The following is a 23,478-nucleotide window of genomic DNA, read 5'->3' as shown; positions in this document are numbered from 1 at the left end:
AACAACAGAATGCAGAATAAAGTGTTACAATTAGATAAAGTGCAGTGCCGGTAGACAATAAGGTGCAAGACTTGACTAATGTAATACTTTCTGTAATATCTACTACATCCCCTGGTCCCCTTGCTGTCTTGAATATACTATCTTCTTGCCACCAAGATACAACCTTCCTGCTTCCAATTAAGAGTACATTTTCCTCTTTCAGCCTCTCTGTTCCCACAATTCTATCTTTTACATCAAAGCTTCAAAAGACACCTTCTGATTTCCTGTAGTGAAAATACAACAGGCAGGTCCTCCAACTTGTCTCATTTCCATCTTCATCTGCCTCCACTATGAGATCATCAAGTACTTTCTCATTCTTTGCAACTTTTTGGCATTCCAAAGGCTTCATACTTCCTGCGGCATCTAGGTCCACGCCTCCAGCACCCTTACATGAGCTCTCTTTTTTTTAGCAACTCTACATGCCAGTGCAAGAGAAATAACACCTGTTTTCTGATATACTCCCACACCACAATTCACACACCACAACTCAGAGCCTCAAACAGTCCTATCCAGCAGGTCGGTGATATAAGTAATAAGTTGGTGATTAAGTTAATTTATGGGATGAGGACATCACTTGCTTGGCCAGCACTTTTTGCCCAACCTTAAATGCCCTCGGAAAGGGCAAGTTTTAAGTTTCCATCTTGAACCACCATAATATTCTACTGTAGGTACTCTGTTCATTAGGGAGTTCCAAGATTTAGGGATCCTTCACCATCATTCACCACAGTGGTTTGGAGGGGAATGCACACATGATGTTCTGATCACCTATTGCTCTTGTCCTTCACGTCCTCAGAGATTATAGGTTTGGAAGATTTGTTGAGAGAGCCTGGGTGAATAACCACAGTTCATTTTACAGAGGTGCACACTTTAGTTACAGTGTATTGAAAGTGAAGGGTACAAGGAATGAACATTTATTGTGACGGACTGGGCATCAATCAAGAAGGCTGCTTCCTTCTGGATGGTGTCAAGTTTCTTGAGTGTTATTGGAGCTGCATTCATCCAGTTACGTGAGTAATCTATTACATTTTTGACCTGCGTTATAGTGCAGTTGGAGGCTAATAACCTCAGAGCCAGGTCATTACTACAGGAATTTCTCTGGGCAATGTCACCAGATCAAAACGTCTTAAGCTGCTTCATCAATGCCTTCTTCCATCTTAAGGTAAGGAGTGGGTATGTTCTCTGATGATTATACAGCCTTCATTTTTAATTGAAACTCCTCAGAAAATGAAGCATTCAGTACCTTTCGGCAGCAGGATGCGGGCAACGTTCAGATTTGGGCTAATAAGTGGCAATGCAAATAACATTTGTGCCATTCCAAGCAATGACCATCTCCAACTGATGTTCACACTCATTGATCCCCCTGCCATCAACATTCTGGGAGAAAGCACTGATGAGAAGGTACATAATGTGGTTACAAAAAATGGTCAGATACTACATATTCCACAGCAAGTGACCCCTTCCTTACTAAAAGCTTTCCACCATCTGGACGACCCGGGTCATTCTCTCTTCTCTCCTCTTCCATCAGGTAGAAGATACAAGAGCCTGAGGGCACGTACCACCAGACTTAAAGACAGCTTCTACCCCATTGTGATAAGACTATATGATGAGATGGACTATGACCTCATGATCTACCTTTTTGTGACTTTGCACCTTATTGCACTGAACTTTTTCTGTAGCAATGACACTTTACCCTGTACTGTTATTGTTTTTACCTGTACCAGCTCAATGCACTCTGTACTAACCCAATGTAACTGCACTGTGTAATGAATTGACCTGTACGATCAGTATGCAAGACAAGTTTTTCACTGTACCTCTGTACAAGTGACAATAATAAACCAATACCAATACCAATACATCTATAAGCCACGTTAAAATATTCTACACCAGCCTGGAGAAGTGTAATTCCAATAGCACGCAAGAAACCTGATGATGTATGGAGCCAAACAGCCTCTGGTTGGAATCTTATCATTCACCGTAAAGATTTATTCCCAGCATAACGTGACTACAGGGTGTACCAGCTACAAAAAGCACTGCAACATCTTGGCAATGCCTCTTCAGAAGCAACTCTTAGACTTAACATTTCTACAAGAAGGCCAGGGGCTACATGAGAACAACAGCACTTGAAAGCTCCCTTGCAATTCATACAATATCCTGGCTTGGAAATAAATCCTTCAATATTTCTTGGTCTGCATGCTGGACATTCTGACCTAATGTTATGAACCAGCAACAAATGAAACACACCAAGTCATGTATAAGTGTTAAAAAAACTATTTTATTAATAGCTACTTATGATAATAAGAAAAATAAAAGTAAAGATGTTAGAATGTTAGAAGTAAAAATGTTAAATCTTAAACATTAACCCCAAAAACTAAACTCAAAGTGTGTGTGTGGCAAATCCCCAAACTCCAAGTCCAGGAATAGTTCTCAAAGTTCAGTTCAGCAAGCCGTAAGGTGAAACATGAGCAAAGGCTTCCGCAAAGCCCCCGTTGACTGAAGACAAAACGTAGAGAGAAAATAGAGAGTAATTACAAAATCCAAGTGTTCCACGATGGAACCCATATGACACCTCAGTCACTGATGATCTCCATTCCTTTGTTCCGAAGTATCTGCCACCCCGAAAAGCATTCGAATCGTGGCCGTCCACACAAATACCTGTTTCCCACTACAGGTTAACGACAAAGTGGACTCCACCGGATTATAGAAACGTAGAAACATAGAAAAACTACAGCACAATTCAGGCCCTTCGGCCCACAAAGCTGTGCCGAACATGTCCCTACCCTAATATGGATTCCAAAAATCCATATGTGGATTGTGGTGACAGACGCAGTTATTGTTTTTCTTCCATTGATAGAGACTAGCAGGCTAGTGTGTGTGTCTCTCTCTCTCTCTTCTCCTCTGACTGACTCTATCTGCTCCAAAAACGTCATCACATCCTTATCTTCTGTTGCCGTCATCACACCACACACACACACACACACACACACACACACACACACACACACACACACACACACACACACACACACACACACACACCACTGTGCTCTATCTTAAAGGGACATTCACCAATAGTAACCTAATCAGTAACACTAATGACATTGTTGAATGTAACAATCCAATGGAATCAAGAGAAATTCCTTGCACTGAAGCAAATTTAAACTTAATATATTTGGCACATTTTACTCTGTAATAAGGTTTTATTGGCAAACTAAGTCATATTTCCACTTAACATGCATCTCATCCTAAACAGTTGGCAAACTAACGAGTTGGTTTTCATTATCGTATGCTATGTGCAACTTGAACTAACTGCTTACAATATTGGTCTTCTGATGCTGGACACTATAACTGCACATTACAATTCTTGCACTCGTTTTTGGCACCTTTGGATTTAACACAAAACCCACATTCCATTCCACCCCACCCCCGCCCCACCCGACATTGCCTCAGTGAGGACTCTTAAATCTGATCGGATGAACAGATTTGTTGTTGTTCACAAATATCGTTGGCTCTTTGAGGAACCACTTTTAATTACTGTAAATTGCTACTCCAAAGCCCATGAACAAACATATGAGCGATGAACAGTAAATTGCATTCTTTACTAAAGACCACAAAATCTAAACCACTGTGACTGGTTCTGATCAGTGTAACTGTCAGTTTGCCATTTATATTAGAGTGAAACACTAGCCACAATGGGAAACAGCAGTAATGCTGCTTATTCCAAATGCTTCAAGATTTTCGCTTCCCTTATACGTTTAACAATATGATATGTTATTTCTTGTGTTCTGACAAGTTTCTCTCCAACTCATACAGAACTTTGTTTGAACTGTCTAAACACTGATGAAACAATTTTGGTATTCTTTATGATGTTAGAATCAAGTATTCCTTGATCATTTGGAATAGTCTGACTACTGGGAGGAACAATCTTAGCGAAGTATAACTGTTGCTACTCAATGCAATTTCAGACACTGAATCTTTAAATGTTGCAAAATATACATCTTAAGATTGTTTCAAAGGAAAATCTTATGATGCTGTTCATAATGTAACAATGACTCATAATAATAGTAACTGTTCCAAATGAGAAAGTAAAGCTTGGTTCTAACATTATAAAGAAATATGAACATTGTTACTTGGGATCTACAGATTTTGGACTACTCAGAAGTCTGGTTGAACCAAAGCAATTGGTGGACTTGTCTTACACAGCACTGAATAAAACACATTAAAAGCATCTTGAAGCAAAGCCAATTCTCATTGCAGAACACATTAGATCTCATCATCAGCATCAGAAGGAAGAAACTGCTGCTGACAACGTGTTGAATCAAAGCATCTGGCAGGCTTATGTGATTTTGGTGCATTCCTAGATGCTGTTTTCTGGGATCTGTTTGTCTGTGGTCTCCGAGGAGAAGTTTATCTTAAACGATTGTTGCCACAAGAAGATTTGACTTTTAAGTCACCCTATGATATTGTACTGGCTTTAGAATTTGCTTGTAAGGACTCTAAGGAGCTAGGGCACCATTCTGACCCAACCAGAGGTGCTGTTGAAGTGCCTACGCAGCACCAGGCGGCAACACCAGTGCCAGTGTATAAAGATGGTCTCCTCCATTTCAAAAATTACACTCCTCAAGTAATTGCCACATGACACAAGCAAACATATTACTGTTCTGGTGGAAATCACTGACAAATTTCCAATAGATTTTGTTAGGAAATGTGGTATAATCTTATCTTACCCTATAATTGTGGCAAAATACGTCACACAGATAGTATGCATTAGTGCAAAATGCACTGCTCATGCACTGTATGTGATTGACACCAAAGACATTGAAGCTGAGGAAGAGCGATTTAAGTTAATAATTGCCCAAAGAGCTCATGGAAGTGAAAGCAAAATTACTCACCAGATGGACCTGGCAGGAAAATCAGTGAGCATGAGGCTGGACTCTGGGATATCTATGTTGCATGTGTTACAGCACATGCACAATAAAAAAAACTCATGACGTGCCTCTTGCAGCCATCACACATTCAGCTCTTGGCAGAGGGGGACAGCCCTCCATTACTGGGGTGAAACTGTCTGTAAAAGATCAAACTGAACTGGGAAAAGATCATCAGTTTGCAAAACAAAGAATGTGTTCCATGCGCTTCAGGAAGCATTGGATAGGTGTGATTTGTAAAAGATACTATTTCAGATAACTAAAGAGCCTATGGATTTCTGGGGAGGTCATGAAGTGTAAAGGACCTTTGACAAACACAGCGCAAGTGGAAGATAGACATGTTCATGTGAACCACTTCTTTCCATCATAAATTCCAATAGATTTGGAAGATTATTACTCCCCCAACACACTTTTAATTCACCTTTTTTTAAATATTACACAGTAGTATAATAAATTTTCCAGTGAACCCAGTAAATTTAAAGGGAGCACAGAAACAGGGCCCAGTGAGTTTCAAGGGAGTGCAGGAAACAGGCCCCCCAGTGAGGTTAAAGGACCATGGGAAACATTGCAAGGTGAGCCTGGTGTCAAACCATCGGGGTTTCCAAAAAAATAGGATGGCGTATTGTCAATGTTTTATTGCAAACAGGACAGCAATGCAATTTTCCAAAATAAATACCAGGCCTACATGTCAAATAGATAGGAAGACATTCCCCTTTTACAATGTCATTAATCTGCTACAGATTAAATGATATATTTCTTATGGTTTTACAAATCCATGTAATGCAACTGCAATAATGTAAATGTATGGTATATCAAAGATTAAAATGTTACTGACAATTAAAGAAAATACAAATATGTGTAATTATTTCCAACATTTAACAATTATTTTAAAATGAATTGGTTTCTGGCTGCACGTGGAATATAAAAGCTTATTCTGAAGGTATGAAAAACTTGTAATTGATATAACAGATGAAAAACAAAAGTAGACTTAAAAAAACCCTCCAATTTACAGAGTATGTATTGAAAGGAAAGAGATATACTATCCTAAAATGATTAATTGTGAAGCCCATTAATGTGAAGTCATAATAATACATCAATGTCAGTTTTTTTTAAGTTTCTTTGTGACAGATATTAGATGTGCCCGTGGATGCATTATGTCATGCCATTCATGCATTCGGTTCCTGCAGTGCAAGAAGTCTTGAGAACTCATTCCTCCTACCACTGTCTTTTCCTGAAAAAAAAATTCTTATAACTTTGTATTTACTGGTTACTTCTTAACCCAAGGCCAAGATGTCGTGTGGAAGATTTTAGCTCTGCTTTGGGATAAATTCACAGGCTCAGGGGACCTTCACCCTATAGCCCTAAGGTCAGATGTCAAGCTTTGCTTTGAGACATCTGGATGCATTATAGTGAAGAACAAAGGTGAAGAAAATATCCACCAGTGTGACAAGAGACACAGACACAAGGGATGTCATACTGGTCATCCACTGCCCTTCATTCCAGCCTTTAGGTGGCAAGACTTTGTAATTGTTTAGTTTCAGGACAAATATCATTTACCATATCCATAGGCAACACCAATACTTCACTGACTAAAGGTCAATCATCTTAGTCTCCATATCAAAACTACAATATGTTTTTTTCAATTCACCTCCTGGTAATGCTTTTCAAGACATATTGTAAGTCCAAACAACTTAAGTTTAACTTCTTGCTAAACATCTAATTTGTACCTTATCATATGAAATAACATATTTATACCAGTGAATAAATACAGGTTCGCATACAATTTGAAACTTTACAAAACACTCCTTGGCATTAAAATTAAATGTAAACTTAAGTCAATTCTGCCTTTTTTTCCTTTCTTCTATGTGTATGAGGTACAATCATGTTAACAAACTTTCATGATTTTTCCTTTGAATTTCTTCCCTTGTGTGTTGACTGTGCCGTGTTGTGATGAGTTATATTTAGCATAAAATCTGCCTGCTATATTACCACAAAGTTTGTGGTAAACTTACATACCATATTTCACAAAGTTTCTGAAATACCATATTTCACAAAGTTTGCAAAGAGTATTGCAAACAGATTAAAGATCATCTCTGAGCTACAGTGCTTTCTTTTTTCATTTTATCATGAGCAAATGGACTTCAGACTGTGCTGACTTCACCTTCAGGATTAGATGAGGGTAAAAAGAATTAGATGAAGAAGAATGAGAAAGGCTGCTTTAAAGTCAAAGTGCTGAGCTTAAGGTCTAAATGCAGAGACTTTGACAAGGGAGGCTTCGGTGGGGAGACTGAGTGGTGACAAGATTAAGTCAAGGTAAGGTCTTTCCTTTCAAACCTCGTGGTAACTTGAGGGGTAGAAATGGCAGTTAGTGGAGTGGTATACTCTTCCTGTGAAATGTGGGAGATTAGGGGAGAAGACAAACGTCCCTGAGGGTTATGTTTGCAGGAAGTGTTTCCAGTTACAACTCCTCTCAGACCAAACTTTCCTGCGTCCTCACCACAAAATTCAGTGTCAGAAGTTTGCAAAGGAACCTTAGAGGAATCTTAGAGGAGATTTACCAGGACGCTGCCTGGATTAGAGAGTTTGGATTATGAGGAGAGATTAAAGGAGCTAGGGCTGTTCTCATTGGAGAGGAGGAGGATGAGAGGAGACATGATAGAGGTATACAAGATATTGAGAGGAATAGATAGAGTTGACAGCCAGCAGCTCTTTCCCAGGGCGCCAATGCTCAAAACAAGAGGACATGGCTTTAAGGTATTGGGTGGGAAGTTCAAGGGTGATGTCAGAGGGAGGTTTTTCACCCAGAGAGTGGTTGGTGCATAGAATGCGCTGCCTGGGGTGGTGGTGGAGGTTGATACATTGGACAAGTTCAAGAGATTGTTAGATAAGCATATGGAGGAATTTAAGTTAGAGGGATATGTGGGAGGAAGGGGTTAGATAGTCTTAGGTGTGGTTTGAAGGGCGGTACAACATGGTGGGCCGAAGGGCCTGTATTATGCCATATTGTTCTATGGCTCTACGGAACATCTAAACAAGCCTGATGCATTTTGGAAACAAGTCCTGTGGACTGATGAAGTTAAAATAGAACTTTTTGGCCGCAATGAGCAAAGGTATGTTTGGAAAAAAAAGGGTGCAGAATTTCATGAAAAGAACATCTCTCCAACTGTTAAGTATGGGAGTGGATCGATCATGCTTTGGGCTTGTGTTGCAGCCAGTGGCACAGGGAACATTTCACTGGTAGAGGGAAGAATTAATTCAATTAAATACCAGCAAATTCTGGAAGCAAATATCACACTGACTGTTTTTAAAAAAAAAACCTGAAGGTGAAAAGAGGATGGCTTCTACAACAGAATAACGATCCTAAACACACCTCAAAATCCACAATGGACTACTTCAAGAGGCACAAGCTGAAGGTTTTGCCATGGCCTTCACAGTCCCCTGACCTAAACATCATCGAAAATCTGTGGATAGACCTCAAAAGAGCAGTGCATGCAAGACGACCCAAGAATCTCACTGAACTAGAAGCCTTTTGCAAGGAAGAATGGGCAAAAATCCCCCAGACAAGAAATGAAAGACTCTTAGCTGGGTACAGAACACATTTACAAGCTGTGATACTTGCCAAAGGGGGTGTTACTAAGTACTGACCATACAGGGTGCCCAAACTTTTGCTTCAGGCCCTTTTCCTTTTTTGTTATTTTGAAACTGTAAAAGATGGAAATAAAAAAGTAATCTTGCTTAAAATATTAAAGAAATGTGTCATCTTTAACTTTATGCCTTTTGGAAATCAAGTCATCTTTTACTCGCTTAGCTATTCACAGTAATAGAAATTTTGACCAGGGGTGCCTAAACTTTTGCATGCCACTGTAGGTGGACTGATTAGAAAGTTTGCTGATGACGCAAAAATTGCTGGAATTGTAAATAGTGAAGAATGATGTGAAAGGATACAGAGGGACATAGATCAGTTGGAAAGTTGGGCAGAATGGTGGCAAATGAAATTTAATCCAGACAAGTGTGAAGTAGAGCATTTTAGGAAGTCAAATACTAACAGGACATATACAGTAAATGGCAGGGACCTCAGGAATGTTGATGTACAGAGGGATCTTGGGGTGCAAGTTCATAGGTGAAAATGGTGACACAGGTGGATAGGGTAGTGAAGAAGGCATTCAGCATGCTTGCCTTCATATGTTGAGGCATTAAATATAAAAGAGAGTATAAGAAGTATGATAGTTGGGGCATCATATTGTAGCTCTACAGAGCATTGATCAGTCCACACTTGGAGTATTGTGTACAGTTCTGGTCACCACGTTATAGGGGTGAGGGGTGACCTATAGAGATTCATAAAATTATGAGGGGCATAGACAGGATGACTAGTCAGAACCTTTTTCCCAGGGTGGGGGAGTCTAAAACTAGAGGGCAGGGGTTTAAGTTGAGAGGGAGGAAATTTAAAGGAGATCTGAGGGGCAAGTTTTTTACACACAGGGTGGCGATTATATGGAACGAGGTGCTAGAGGAACTGGTAGAGACAGATATAGTTACAATGTTTAAAAGGCATTTGGACACGTACTTGGATAGGAAAGGAGTAGACAGATATGGGCCTAATGTGGGTAAATGTGATTAGCATAGATAGGCTTCATGGTTTGGAATGGACGAGTTGGGCTGAAGGGCCCATTTCTGTGCTGTACAATTCTATGATTCTATGAGAAGCCCATCTATGAGAAGGTGATATTTGTGTGCAAATGATGGGGTTCCCTTCCTTCTGCTAAACACAGGATTCCTAACATAATCCTCCAACTACATTGACATAGCCCCATTCAATGAGCATTGATGTCGTCTTTTCAAATGCACACAATAATGCACTATGCATACTAATTCAATATCAGTGAAGTAATGCACTTTGGGAAGTCAAATTTTGGTAGGACATAAAGACTAAGTGGCAGGGACCTTGGTAGCATTAATGTACAGAGACAACTTGGGATGCAAGTCTTGAAAATGGCAACATAGGTGGATGGAATAGTGAAGAAGGCATTTGGTATGCTTGACTTCATAGGCTGAGGCATTAAGTGTAAGACAGAGTATAAGAAGTACAAAACATTGGTTGCACTGCACGTAGAGTATACTGTATAGTTCTGATTGCCGCACTACAGGAAGGATGTGGTAGCATCAGAAAGAGTGCAGAGGAGACTCACCAGAATGTTGCCTGGAATGAAGGGTGCAATTATAAGGATGGATTGAAAGGCTGGGTTTATTCTCACTGGAATGTCGGAGGCTTTGGGGTGACCTTATAGAAATTTATAAAACCATGAAGAGCATAGACAGGCTAAATAGTCAGAATCTTTTTTCCCAGGGAAAGGGAGTCTATTGAGTCATAGAGTTATACAGCACAGAAACAGGGCCTTTGACCCAACTTGTCCATACCGACCAAGGTGCCTACCTGAGCTGGTCCCATTGGGCTGAGTTTGGCACATACCCCTCTAAACCTTTCTTATCCATGTACCTGTCCAAATGTCTTTTAAACATTGTAACTGTACCCACTTCAAACACTTGCTCTGGCAACTCGTTCCATATACCTACCACCCGCTCTGTAAAAAACTTGCCCCTCAGGTCCCCTTTGAATCTTTCCCCTGTCACCTTAAACCTATGCCCTCTAGTTTTAGACTGTCATACCCTGGGAAAATGATTGTGACTATCTAGTCTATCTATGCCCTTCATGATTTTATATACCTCTACAAGGCCACTTCTCAGCCTCCTTTGTTCCAGGGAAAACAGTCCCAGCCTATCCAGTCTCTCCTTTTATAACTCAAGCCCTCCTGTCCCAGCAAGATCTTGGGAATCTTTTCTGTACCCTCTCTAGCTTAATCTCATCCTTCCTATAGTAAGGTGACCAGAACTGCAAGCAATACTCCACATATGGTCTCAGCAACATCTGGAACAGATTCAACATGATGTCCCAACTCTTGTACTCAATGCCTCAGCTGAGAAAGGCAAGCGTTCCATACACCTTCTTCACCACCCCTTCTAAATGTGTTGCCATTTTCAGAGAACTATGTACTTGTACCCCTAGGTCTCTCTGTTCTACAGCACTCCCCAGGGCTCTGCCATTCACTGTGTATGTCCTGCCCTGGCTAAACTTCCCAAAAAGCTTCACTTTGCACTTTTCTGAGTTAAATTCCTTCTGCCATTCCTTTGCTCACTTTCCCAGTTGATCTAAAACTGAAGGGCACAGGCATAAGGTGAAATGGGAGAAACTTAAAGGAGATCTGAGGGGTAAGTTTTTCACACGGAGGTGATGGATATCTGGAAGGAGGTGGGAGAGGCAGATACAATTAAAATACAAGCTTAAAGGGCATTTGGACAGGTACTTGGATAGGAAAGGCGTAGAGGGATACAGGCCTCATACAAGCAAATAGGATTAGCACCGGCAGGCATCGGATTCGGCATGGACGAGGTGTGCAGTAAGGGCCCCTTTCTGTGATCAGAATTGGTGACACAGTGAGTCTCGTGAAAATGTGCACTGCAATTTAGAGATACTAGTTAATTGTTTTTCAGAATATTAAGAAAAGTGGTGATAAAGAGCCCAATTATTTGGTTAATATATGATCCTTTCTGTCCTATGATACCACTACTAATGAACAATTCTTGACTGTTGAAGTTCAAAAGGCTGTTTATACCACAGGGCGACAGTGGACTGTATGCATGGAATGTTCCAACTGCACACTTACAGCATATTTGGGAAACTTGGCTAATCCTTTTGTCAGTGAACATTCTAATCACTTGTTGAACAAAAAAATCTGAATCCTAATTAAATGTATTAGTCTATTATGTAGTTAAGACCCTTCAAATGGACTTTTCCATAAATATATAAGTTCTTTCTAAATCTTCTCTATCCATCCTTTCATAATCTTAAAGATCGCTAATTGATCACACGTCAGTTTTCCTTTTTCTACAGTACAGAGCCTAGCCTGTTCACTCTATTCTGATACATATGTCTTCACTATTCTGGCATTATTCTTGCAAATGTTATCTGTATATTGCCTCTATTTTTTAAACAGAACTGTGTATAGCACCCCAAATGTGTTCTAACTAAGATGCTATACAGTTTAATAAAACTTCCCTACTTTCCTCAAGAAATGAACCACAATGCTTTGTTTTGTTAATTAAGAGAATTAAAAAAGAGCATTGCTTTTAGTGATTTGTTTAATATGCCCCCAGCGCCCTATGATTCTCCAACTCATTTAGACTCTTATCATCCAAGCAGTGTGTGACCTCCTTATTCTTCCTACCAAAATGCATCATCTCACTCTTATCTGTACTGAAATGTATTTTCTAATTACTGTATGCACCCAGTTGAAATTGAAACTCAACAAGAAATGTGGCAGAAGTAATAAGCAAACAAGAAAAAGGCAAACCAAAAAGAATTTTCCAAATTATAAGGGAATTTTTTTTTACGAAACTACGCACATCACCTAAATGTGTGGCAAATAAAGAGTTTTCTATGAATATACTATCTTCAAAATGACAACTTTTTTCATTGAGGGAAGGTATATGGCATTGTTCTTATTGGTTTCATTCCTGTCACATTTTTCATTTTAAGCTGTGACTGCAACCATTATAATAGTTTATCATCCATGGCAGAAGAACAACAGTTTCAAGATTTATATTAAACTGTCAGTAATTGTTCAAGGGAGTCACTATTTCAATTAAGTACTTGAGATTTGTTTCCTAAATAGACTGAAAACATAAAGTAAGAAATACTGAAGTCATGTTCACTTACCAAACCTGATTTCATACTACACATGAAATTATGACATTTACCATAACTATAAAAAATCCAAATAAATACCAATTTGTTCATGTGTAGTGTTTTGGTGATTAAGGACAAAAATGAATAAACATTTAGAATGAGATGGATATCATGAAAATTTTGGATAACTTTACATTGTTTAAATATACTATAAGGTCATTATGCTGATGATGTCTGAAATATGCAATGAACAAAAAACATTTGGCAATGAGGAAAGAAATACTTACTAATTCCAAAAACACCAGGCCACCGTAACTGTGGGCAACAAATACCACATTCTTGGCAGAAGATCTAGAAATGAAGTGATCCCAGACATAGAGTGCATGTTCTTCTGGTGTACTATTATCCTGCAAAAAGTGAGAAAAGAGATGATAAAAAGGCAAATTCAAGAACAAAAAATGAATAATAGGAGGAATCTGATGAGAGTATGATTCAAGAACATAAACATTGTTTGGCTCTATTTTAAAGTAATTGAGACAGAAGTTAGTTAACTATAGAGATGTATTTTGATAAGAAATATTAGTAGAGTTACAGAAGTTTCTAATACAGAAGGAAATTATTAATATTAAAGTAATTGTGCCAGTTTTCCAATTGGTTAAAATATTCAGTTCCATTCTCCCATCCTCACACTATTTCCTTAAAAAAGTATACAATTCACTATTTTGTTTTCACCACTGTTCCAAACAGAGTAGTTCACATACCACTTCTCATCAGGAATTTGAAGTATAATGGAAAGAAATGTGTGACATTCAGTGCAGGTGGACTTGCACAGCAGGATGAGAGGGAATTTTATGCGTCACCTTGGATCTCAGACCTGATTACTGGTATATTATGTTGTTATTAGAATTGTAATGCACAGAGGGTCACTTGGTTTGAATTCTCCACAACAATTCTGGTACTTGTGCGACTCTCATTCAATCAGGGCTAATCTGCTGTGGTGAACTGGCATGAGGATGCAGGAAAGTATAGAGTAAGCTCTTGTCAGCCAGGATCTACCCTTTTGGAATTGGTTTTGCAACTTGATGAGCTGAATGGCCTCCTTCTCTGCTGTGAGAAATATGAGAAATAGAAAAACAGTTTCTCTTGCAGCTCAGTATTGGGAAAAAAAACACTGTGCACGCATGTGCAGAGTATTTCTAGGATGATATAATCAGAATTTCAGTAGGCAGGATCCAAAAAAGTAATATTAAATAGAACAGAAAATGCTTGAAATATGTATGACATATGTCCTGATTTTGGAGCACCCTATTCATTGCAGTGTGCCCACAAATGCAGTCTTTCACTGGAAGACTGGCTGTTAGCTGACTGGAAAGGCCCAGTGTTGTCCAGGGCCTCCCTGAGTGTGCAGCTCAGAGGCCTCGATCCTAGGCTCACTGACTGTCAAAGCTGTCATTTAAATTGGACGTTAAAAATCTCAAGCATCCTTAACAAATAAAAATACTATTAATTACATTACAGTTACTTTGTTTAAAATTAAACTTAACTTTTAAAATTTAAAAAAATTAAAAATTAATTTTAAAATTAATTAAATTTTAAATTTAATTAATTTTAAAATAAAAAAAGCACTACAATCATTCAGAAGCTTCAAAACACTTAAATTGATTGAATTAGGTTAAATAATAAAATAAATAAATTTTTTGAAAAATAACACAAACTAGAGGAACAGCAACTCATATTCTGCGTGGGTAACCTACAACAGCATGAACACTGAATTCTCCCATTTCACATAACTCGCACCCCCTCTGCTTCTTTCTCTCTCCTTTTGATCCACTCAGGTCCTCTCGCTCACCCCCTTCTTTCCAACCAACCCCCTGCCCCCAGCCCCTTGTTACCCACTTTCCACTTCCCCACCTGGTTCCATGTGCCCATTTACCCACACACTCTACCCACTCTATCAGTTCCCCTCCCCTCCCCCCAACTTTTCCTACTTGCCCTGCATCCCTCCCATGCGTTTTCACTTATCACCTTCCTTTCTTATCAGATTCCACAATCTGCAGCCTTTTGTTGTTTCTATCAATCACCTCTCAGCCTCTGTCGCTATCTCCCCCCACTCCCTCCCTCACCTGGCTCCGTCTCCCCATCAACCCCTCTTCACCTGGATCCAGCTGTTGCTTGCCAGCTCCTGCCTCACTCTTCCCCCTCTTTATACTGGCTGATCCCGCTTTACATTCTCAGTCCTGATGCAGGGTCTCGACTGAAGCATCAACCATCCCTTTGCCTCCACACATGTTGCCTGATCCACTGAGTTCCTCCAGCAGTTTGTTTTGTGCACTGAATAGAGTGTTTGTTTATGGTTTGATTCTTCTGATTGGTTTCATTGGGCAGATTTCCTAGCCTAGATGCTGGGAAATATGAGGAAGCCTGTGCTGCCACTGGGTGTCATGAATCCGTCAGTGTGGCAAAGGTGTCCTGGAGCAGAAGGCTGGACTAATTCCACAATACTTCAATTTTCTGGATTAAAGGATTTGATATCAAAACAGTTAGAAGTTAGTAATACGATTGAGCAGAGCCAATATAGATTTATGAAAGGGAAATCTAGGGGATGTTTCTGGTTGAGAGATGAAGGAAGACTAGCGGATGTGGTGTATTTAGTTTGTTGGAAGGCTTTTGATATCCCATACAAGAGGTTGCTGAACAAAGTTAGAGTACGTGAAATTGAGAGTAATATACTAGTGTGAATTGAAAGTTGATTAATGAATGGAAAACAAAGAGTAGGAATAACTGAGTGATTCTTGGGTTGGGCCTAATTATTCACAATTTCTATCAATAATTTGGCTGAGGATGGCTCAGCAAATACTGATGTTGCCTCAAGATCCAGCAATCCTGGTTCAATTCTAACCTCCAGTGCTATTAGAACGGTATTTGCGTATTCTCCCTGTGACCGTGCAAGTCTCCTCCAGGGACTCTGGTTTCCTCCCACATCCCAAAGATGAGCTGGTTGCTGGATATAATCGGCCGTGGTCAATTTCCCTTGGTGTAGGTGTGTGGTAAGAGAATCAGAGGGGAGATGATGGGATGTGAGAGGGAAAAGGTTACAAGGAAATAAGTAGGGGAATGCAATTGAGGGATTGCTTTGAGGGCTGGCATAGACTCAACGGGCTGAATGGCCATCTTCCATGTCAAGCAAAATATGGAAATATGAAAAATATGTAATATTTCCAATGATTATGATGTGAAACAGAATGGCCATGTGAGTAGTGATTCAGAGGATATAGACAAACTGAGCAACAACGTAGCAGATGGAGTACAATGTGGAATAAAGTAATCTTATCCTCTTTGGTAGATAAAGCAAAAATATTGAGTATTTTTTCAAAGATGGAGGACTCGGGAATATTGATTTCAAAAATACTTGGATGTTCTTGACACAACAGCTAAAATGCAGGTGCAGCAGGCAAGGAGGCAAATTGGTTGCTAAAGGATTTGTATAAAAGAGTAAAGATGCCTTATTAGAATTATATTGAGCCCTGGTGAGACCACACCTGGAGCAGAGTTTACAGTTTTTGTCTCTTTAACAAAAGATATATTTATTTATCACAGACTGGTTCCTGGGATGCCAAGTCTGTGATATTATGAGACATGACAAACCTACATCCCAGACACAGAGTGATAGGAGAATTTATAATAAGGAATAAGGCCTCTGTTGTTTAGAGTTTAGAAGAATGAGAGGTGACCTCACTGGAAAATACAAAATTCTTGAAGGGCTCAGCTGGGTAGATAATGTGGAGGATGTTTTCTCTGCCCAGGGCATCTAGAATTAGGGGTCACACTCTCAAAATAAGGGGCAGATCATTTCAGACTGAAATGAGGAAAACTTTCTTCACTGTAAGGGTGATGAATCTTTGGAATTCTCTACCACTGAGGGCTGTGGAAGGTCAATCATTGACTGTATCCAAAAATGAAATTGATAGATTTCTCGATGTTAGAAGAATTGAGGAATATGGGGATGGTGCAGGTAAGTGGTATTGAGGCAAAATTCAGCCATGATTTGACTGAAAGCTGGAGCAGGCTCAAAGGGCTAAAAGACTCATACCTGCTCCTATTTCTTATGTTTTAGATGCATCATCTCTGTCTGAGACTGGAAATATGTAATAGAATTTAACAGGGGCATAGGAGCATCTGAAACTTCCCTTCTTGTCACAATCCATCCTGTCTTGGAAAGAAATGACAGTCCTTCAACATCACTGCAACATCATTAGAAATCCTTCCCCAACAGTACTATAAATGCAGGTTCAACAGAAGGACAACAATGGTCCTGATTCAACAGCCGAGGTAGCAAGAGGTAAGCAGCAAGAAGCTTTCTTAGCAGAGTTTGATCTGATGCCATGGCGCTTTTTGGGGACTGGCATCAATACTGAAGACTTCAAGAATCACTCCCTCCCAAGTGATCACTACCTCATCGTTACCCCATCTCTCAATCAGAATCAGGATCAGATTTATTATCATTGACATATGACATGAAATCTATTGTTTTGCGGCAGCAGTACAGCGCAAAGGCATAAAAATCTATAAATTACAAAAATAAATAGTGCAAAAAAAAGGAATAATGAGGTAGTGTTCATGGGTTCATGGACCATCCAGAAATCTGATGGTGGAGGGGAAGAAGCTGCTCCTAAATCATTGAGTGTGGATCTTCAGGCTACTGTACCTCCTAGTAACAAGAAGAGGGCATGTCCTGGATGGTGAGGGTCCTTAATGATGCCTTCTTAAGGAACCACCTCTTGAAGATGTCCTTGATGGTGGGAAGGGTTGTGCCCGTGATGGAGCTGGCTGAGTCTACAACCCTCTGCAGCCTCTTGCGATCCTGTGCATTGGAGACTCCATACCAGTCTGTGCTGTAACCAATCAGAATGCTCTCCACCATGCATCTATAGAAATTTGTAAGAGTCTTTGGTGACATACCAAATCTCCTCAAACTCCCACTGAAATAGAGCCACTGGCGTGCTTTCTTTGTGATTGTATCAATGTGTTGGGCCCAGGATAGATCCTCCGAGTTGCTGACGCCCAGGAACTTGAAGCTGCTCACCCTTTCCACCGCTGACCCCTCAATGAGGACTGGCGTGTGTTCTCCCGACTTCCCCCTCCTGAAGTCCACAATCAGTTCCTTGGTCTTGCTGACATTGAGTGTGAGGTTGTTGTTGCTACACCACTCAAGCAGCCGATCTATCTCACTTCTGTACACCTCCTCATTGCCACCTGAGATTCTACCAACCAACGCTAGTAGGACAGGATATTACCAGAGATTGAAACTGCCTGTCTTTTAATATCATTCATTATGATTAACCCATTTAGGATTCACCTCCCTGTGGCAAAGTACGTATTAAATTACATGTCAATTTTCACATTCCTTTTTAATTCACTATCCTTTCATATTATTTTTAACTATTCATTTATTGATACATTTTCGAAATACTAGCCTATTTATTACTTTAGGCATTCACTTCTCATTTTCTTCTTACTTTCCTGGAAACTTTCTTAAATTGTTTCCTGATTTTCTCAGTCTCTCTTATTTTTATGTTTTTAATCAATTAATAGATTGAGAAGCAGAGTAACAATGCCGATTATGAACTTCAGATAATCTGTGTGTAGTCCAAAACTTTGCTGACATGTTCACCTCCCAAATTAACTTCCACTACCTAGAAGAAAGCTGACTTTTCCATTGAAGTTCACGTACAATAAATGAATAGAGATAAAAGCATTCTTCACAGCTGGGGATTACTGCATAATGAATAGAAAAATCAGTATTAGCCCTTCCTCCCTCACCAAAGCACCCACCCCACCTCCCCAGTTTTGTGGCTTGTTTGGATATAGGTTCACTAACTTAGATCTATAAAGGAACTCAGATATTAATTGTTAAAGGAGGGTGAAACATCGATATTGCATGCGCATATAATGCCTATGGGAAAAATCTCCTTTGATTAATCAAAGAGTGAATTTGTTGCTTAAATCAAAGTGGCATTTCCAGATATCCCCCAGGTTTTGGTATGATTTCTACTGTTGTTCTGGGAGAAGTCCACCACATATATTGGGATGATTCTCAATCAATTCTTGATGGCAATGAAGATATCAAAAATGATGAAATCTATTTACTTATCCTGTTGGAACCAATGGGGAAGGGGAGTATAATTCACAGCCCCTAACTTTAGCACAAGTGATCAATATAAGGATTGTTAATGTATCTTGGCAACAAATTCAGAATGTTTCCCTAAACAAAAAAATATATTGAAAGTAGCATTCAAACATGCATTGGCCATTCTTTTCATTACATTGGTTCTTTCAGCAATTTGGTTAGATAAAAGCTGTGACAAGAGGTATTTGATGCAGGGCACACTCATGTCTCTAATCAAAAAATATTACAGAAGTAATTTATATTTCACTTTACTTGCCTGGCAGTTTTTCTTTAGGTTCTGTTCTGCAACCACTTTCATTCACTGTACTCACAAGTATTGTGGATATAAAGGTTAGGTAGAGAGAGGACTAATTTATGGAGAGTACTAGAACAGGCATAGGAATATTTTATGACTAAAAAAAGTTGCTAAGATGGGCAAAACGTGGCCGATAAAAATCAATGTCGGTAAGGAGTGAAAAATATATTGCATTTACAAAGCCTTGCCCATGATCTCAAGATGTACCAAAGTACTTTAAGTTTGAGGACAGAGCAAGCAACTTGTGTGAAACAAGGTTCCACAAACAGCACTGATGTAAGTCCAAGGGGAGCTTGAATTATCTGAGATTAAATTCCCCAGCTGCCGCTATGAGATTTCGACTGATGTTTCTGCACTACTAGCCAAGACTCTGAATTACAATTCCAGTGGTACAAACATGATATAATGTTAATGGTAGGGTAGTGGTTCATGCACCCAACCACCACAAAGCTTTGGAACTCACTCTGTAAGTTTCTCCAGAGGGATCTACACAATGTTGCTTCAATATATTTTCTTTTGCCAACATGACTTCCTTTGCATGCATGTATTACACATGATCTTGGGTTGCATACTGGTGTTATTGGCTCTACTGTCATCATGTAGCTTTGACTGCCCAGTAACCACCCATTCGTTTGATCTTCTGGCACAAACAAAGCCATCATGACTTCTGCCAGGTGATCAGGCATTGGTCTGCGTGTTTACTGAATATGGTCACACAGTACATGGGGGAGGAATCCTTTTATACTCTAGGAGTTTAGATGATTTGATGTACTCAGAAAGTGACATGAGTGCAACCAATGGTATTACAGCTTAAAGAACTCTGAAATCTTGGTGTAGCCATCAGTTTTCTGTTTGATGGTCTCTCGAAAGACTATAAGAAACACCCTCCTTTTTGTAACAGTGGATGGCAAGCTGTAAGTTTTATAAGCAGCTCCCGTTCCAACTTGAAAGGACCCAATTACATAAATATTCATTGTCATTGTCAACCAATAGCAACGCATCATTGCCTTGCTCTGGCAGCAGCTTGCTGTTCCAGCTGCAGATCTGAATAAAGATGTCTGTACTGAAGCACAGACACTGCACACATTGACAACAGAAAATGATGTGAATGCTCAGAAGGTCTGGCCGCATCTTTGTGTGAAAGAGTAACTGACGGTGGCTGTCCGACCTACATGCTGACTCTCTTTCTCTTCCCATAGATGAGGACTGATCCACTGAGCATTTCTAGCATTTTCTATTTTTGTTTTAGATTTCCAGCGTCTGCAGTTTTTTTCTGAATTTCACATTGATCCTAGCCGAGTTTCAGGTCAGAGAATTTCTCTCTATCCACCTGAAAGAAGTCCTCCTGCTGTGAGTTCCCTCCTTCCCCTCTTCTGCTCGCAACTACCTTCATTCCTTGGTCATGTTGTGGAGAGGAATACCTAAGAATGCAACCGTCTGGAAGCAATTGTTTTTCGCTGAAACCTCAAAGTCACTAAAAGTTCCTTCAGCACCCACATGCCACTTCCTGTAGGTATATGGAAATTACAACCACTATGGTAAACACTAAACATTTATGGAATTTAATAGCCATATGAAATTAATCAGCAATTAAAGTGTAAGTTGCTAATGATCGTTATAAACAGCACTGCTGTTGAGTCCCTTCTGTCAGTGGCCATGAGCTTAGTTATAAGAAATTAAGGGAGAGGGTTAGCTGGAATGTTGAACTCCAAAACTGCATGCACTGGCATCAAATCAGCATTATATACTAAAGATCTCAAGAGATTTATATGTAGATCAAGAATAAAAACTGAGTTCCCACTAGAACCATCCACTGGGATCAATTACCAAACTCCAGTAAAAATTGGGGAACTTAAGAAAGTCTCAAAGGTACAAGCCAATTCCCAACAGGTGTGGGTTCCAAACAAGCACCCTACGGCATTTTAAAAAAATAATTCTTGAGATGTACCCATAATAATTAAAATTGGCATTATTATCATTTCTGGATTCCATAGGAGTTAATGATGAGTTGACTTTTTGAATTAATGCAGTCCATGTATAAATCATCTCCCCCACCCTCCTGAAGCTTAACAGCTTCTTTCCTCTCCTTCCCAGTTTTGATGAAGGGTCCTCAACCTGAAATGTTAACTCTGTTTCTCTTCCCACAGACGTGGCCTGACCTGCTGAGTATTTCAAGCATTTTTGATTTTTATCAACATTGTTAATAGTCTGGTTCAGCCTCAGACAGTTGCCAGGGAGAGAGATGAGTTGATGCGATAGGAATTGAGTTCTTGGGGATAACAAAGATAATGCCTTTTATCCAGAGGAAATTTCTTCCCACAAGGTGTTGGATATTGGATGAACAGCCTAACAACTTAGAATTAGAAAAGTGGTGGTGAGACGGAGTTAGGTATTGTCAACGTGTCAATGTTCATGTGGAATCTGATATCATGATTTTTGTGTGATGTTAATAAGAAACAGGAGGGCAAGGTACATCCATGGGGGACATGAGAGGCAGAACCAACACCATTCTTTTGGTATCAAAATAGGAAGAGTCCAGTGCTTGGCAAGGAAAAACACATAAAATATGTAACCCAAACTGAAAGTAAGGACGAGCACAAAAATCCACAAAATATTCCAAACAACTATTTTGACAAGCATTCACAAGGGCAGGAACAAGATGAACCAAGTAAAATTGATTCAGTGTAACAGAGGTAAAATTCGGAGGAGACATCTGAGGCAGTGATTATTATGGTTGTCAGTGGATCCTGGAGGTGATCAACAGCAGATAGGTAGGTAAGTAGATAAAACATTAAAAAAATCAAATTCTAAAACACAGAAAATTGTATATCCGAGCAAACTTGAATATCTGTTAAACAATAATAATCTTGTTTAAGGAGAAGACCATGTTTAACTGACCTCCTTGATTCCTTTAAGGAAGTGACAGGCTCAGGAGACTGAAGTCAGCCTTAGAATATTAAGATCATGACTTCGAAGAGGCTTTTGATAGAGTTTCACACAAAAGGCTATTAATATAACTCAAAGCAATGATGAAGTATGGAAAAATAATCCTAGGACTGGCGAAGAAAAAGACTAGACAGTAGGAATTAATAAGCATGTATTGGAGAAAGCATATCAAAGAATAAAATCTTTCATTTGCCAATGTTTTGCCCACTCGTTTAATCTGTCCCATTCATTTTGTTACTCTTCCAATTTAACTAAATTAGAGACAACAATATACCAAGCAAAGTGCCTCAGTTTCATACACTGGAAGCAAAAATTGTTGGTAAGTGTACTTCATACATGGTGTTAAAATAACTAAGCAGGCAGCTGAAAGAAATCTAAAAGTATTAGCAAGCTCAACACTAAACAAGTCCAACCAATTTAGAGCCACAATCAATAAAGCAGCAGAATGTTGAACAACACAGCCATACCAACAGAATATAAATCAGTAAAGGTAACAGTGATCAAACATTATAGCACTCTGGTTGGACAGCATCTTGAAGATTGCATCCACTTCTGATTGTGAATGAACATTTTAGTAGTGGAAGCAACATTGAAAAGCCATGATGTTGATCCCCAGTGTCATTGATGTAAGTAATGAGGAAAGACTGGACTATGTTTCTGCTTTGAAATAAAGAACCTGAGTGATAGTCTTATAGAGATACCCAAGATTGTAAAAGAGGTAGAAAAAAAGTTAATATGAGATATTACTTAAATTTTAAAAGGCACAGGGAACAAGGTTTCAAACAAGATTTAGTCTGTCCCCCTTCCCCCAATCCAACCTTCAATGGATCAAGTGCCTATGAAAATATTTCACTTTCAGGTTTAGTTTGAAACATTGGGCAGTGAGTTCTTTGTTGGATGGGGAGCACTAAACATGTGATATTGTAGTATCTGCATTTTCTGCTCCATTTCACTTGAATGAAATTGAATTTTGGCAATGAGCACGAAGTGCAGATGTTACTATATCTTTTAAGCAATAATAACCCAATAATAATGATGGGAAATCACGTCTCATGAATTTGATGTTTTTGAAGAGATGACCAAGAGGACTGATTAGAGCAGGGTGATAGACATGATCTACATAGACTTTATCAAGGCACAGTACAGTACCCGCACAGTAAGCTGGTCCAAAAGGTTAGAACACATGGGTCCAGGGTGAGTTAGGAAATCGGATACAAAATTGACTTTGTGGTGAGGGGCAGAGCGCAGTAGTGAAAAGTTGCTTTTCATATTGGAGGCCTGTGATCAGTGGTATGCTGTAGGAATTGGAGCTGGATCCTCTCCTATTTGTCATATATATACTAATGAT

The 23,478-nt window shown here is 39.4% G+C and overlaps 1 protein-coding gene across 8 annotated transcripts in view; it reads right to left on the bottom strand.

Annotated features, from left to right (window-relative positions):
* fam172a (family with sequence similarity 172 member A) overlaps positions 1-23,478 on the bottom strand; it is a 365,626-nt gene that overhangs the window by 163,440 nt on the left and 178,708 nt on the right. For all 8 annotated transcript variants that reach the window (XM_052020321.1, XM_052020323.1, XM_052020320.1 and 5 more), the window contains exon 8: positions 12,990-13,109. In XM_052020321.1, the coding sequence (XP_051876281.1) occupies positions 12,990-13,109 (120 nt within the window). The remainder of the gene's footprint in view (positions 1-12,989; positions 13,110-23,478) is intronic.

The sequence above is a fragment of the Pristis pectinata genome, chromosome 7 (genome assembly GCF_009764475.1).
Source record: "Pristis pectinata isolate sPriPec2 chromosome 7, sPriPec2.1.pri, whole genome shotgun sequence".
NCBI classification, from domain to species: Eukaryota; Metazoa; Chordata; class Chondrichthyes; order Rhinopristiformes; family Pristidae; genus Pristis; species Pristis pectinata.
This window is presented reverse-complemented; position numbering and strand designations above follow the sequence as displayed.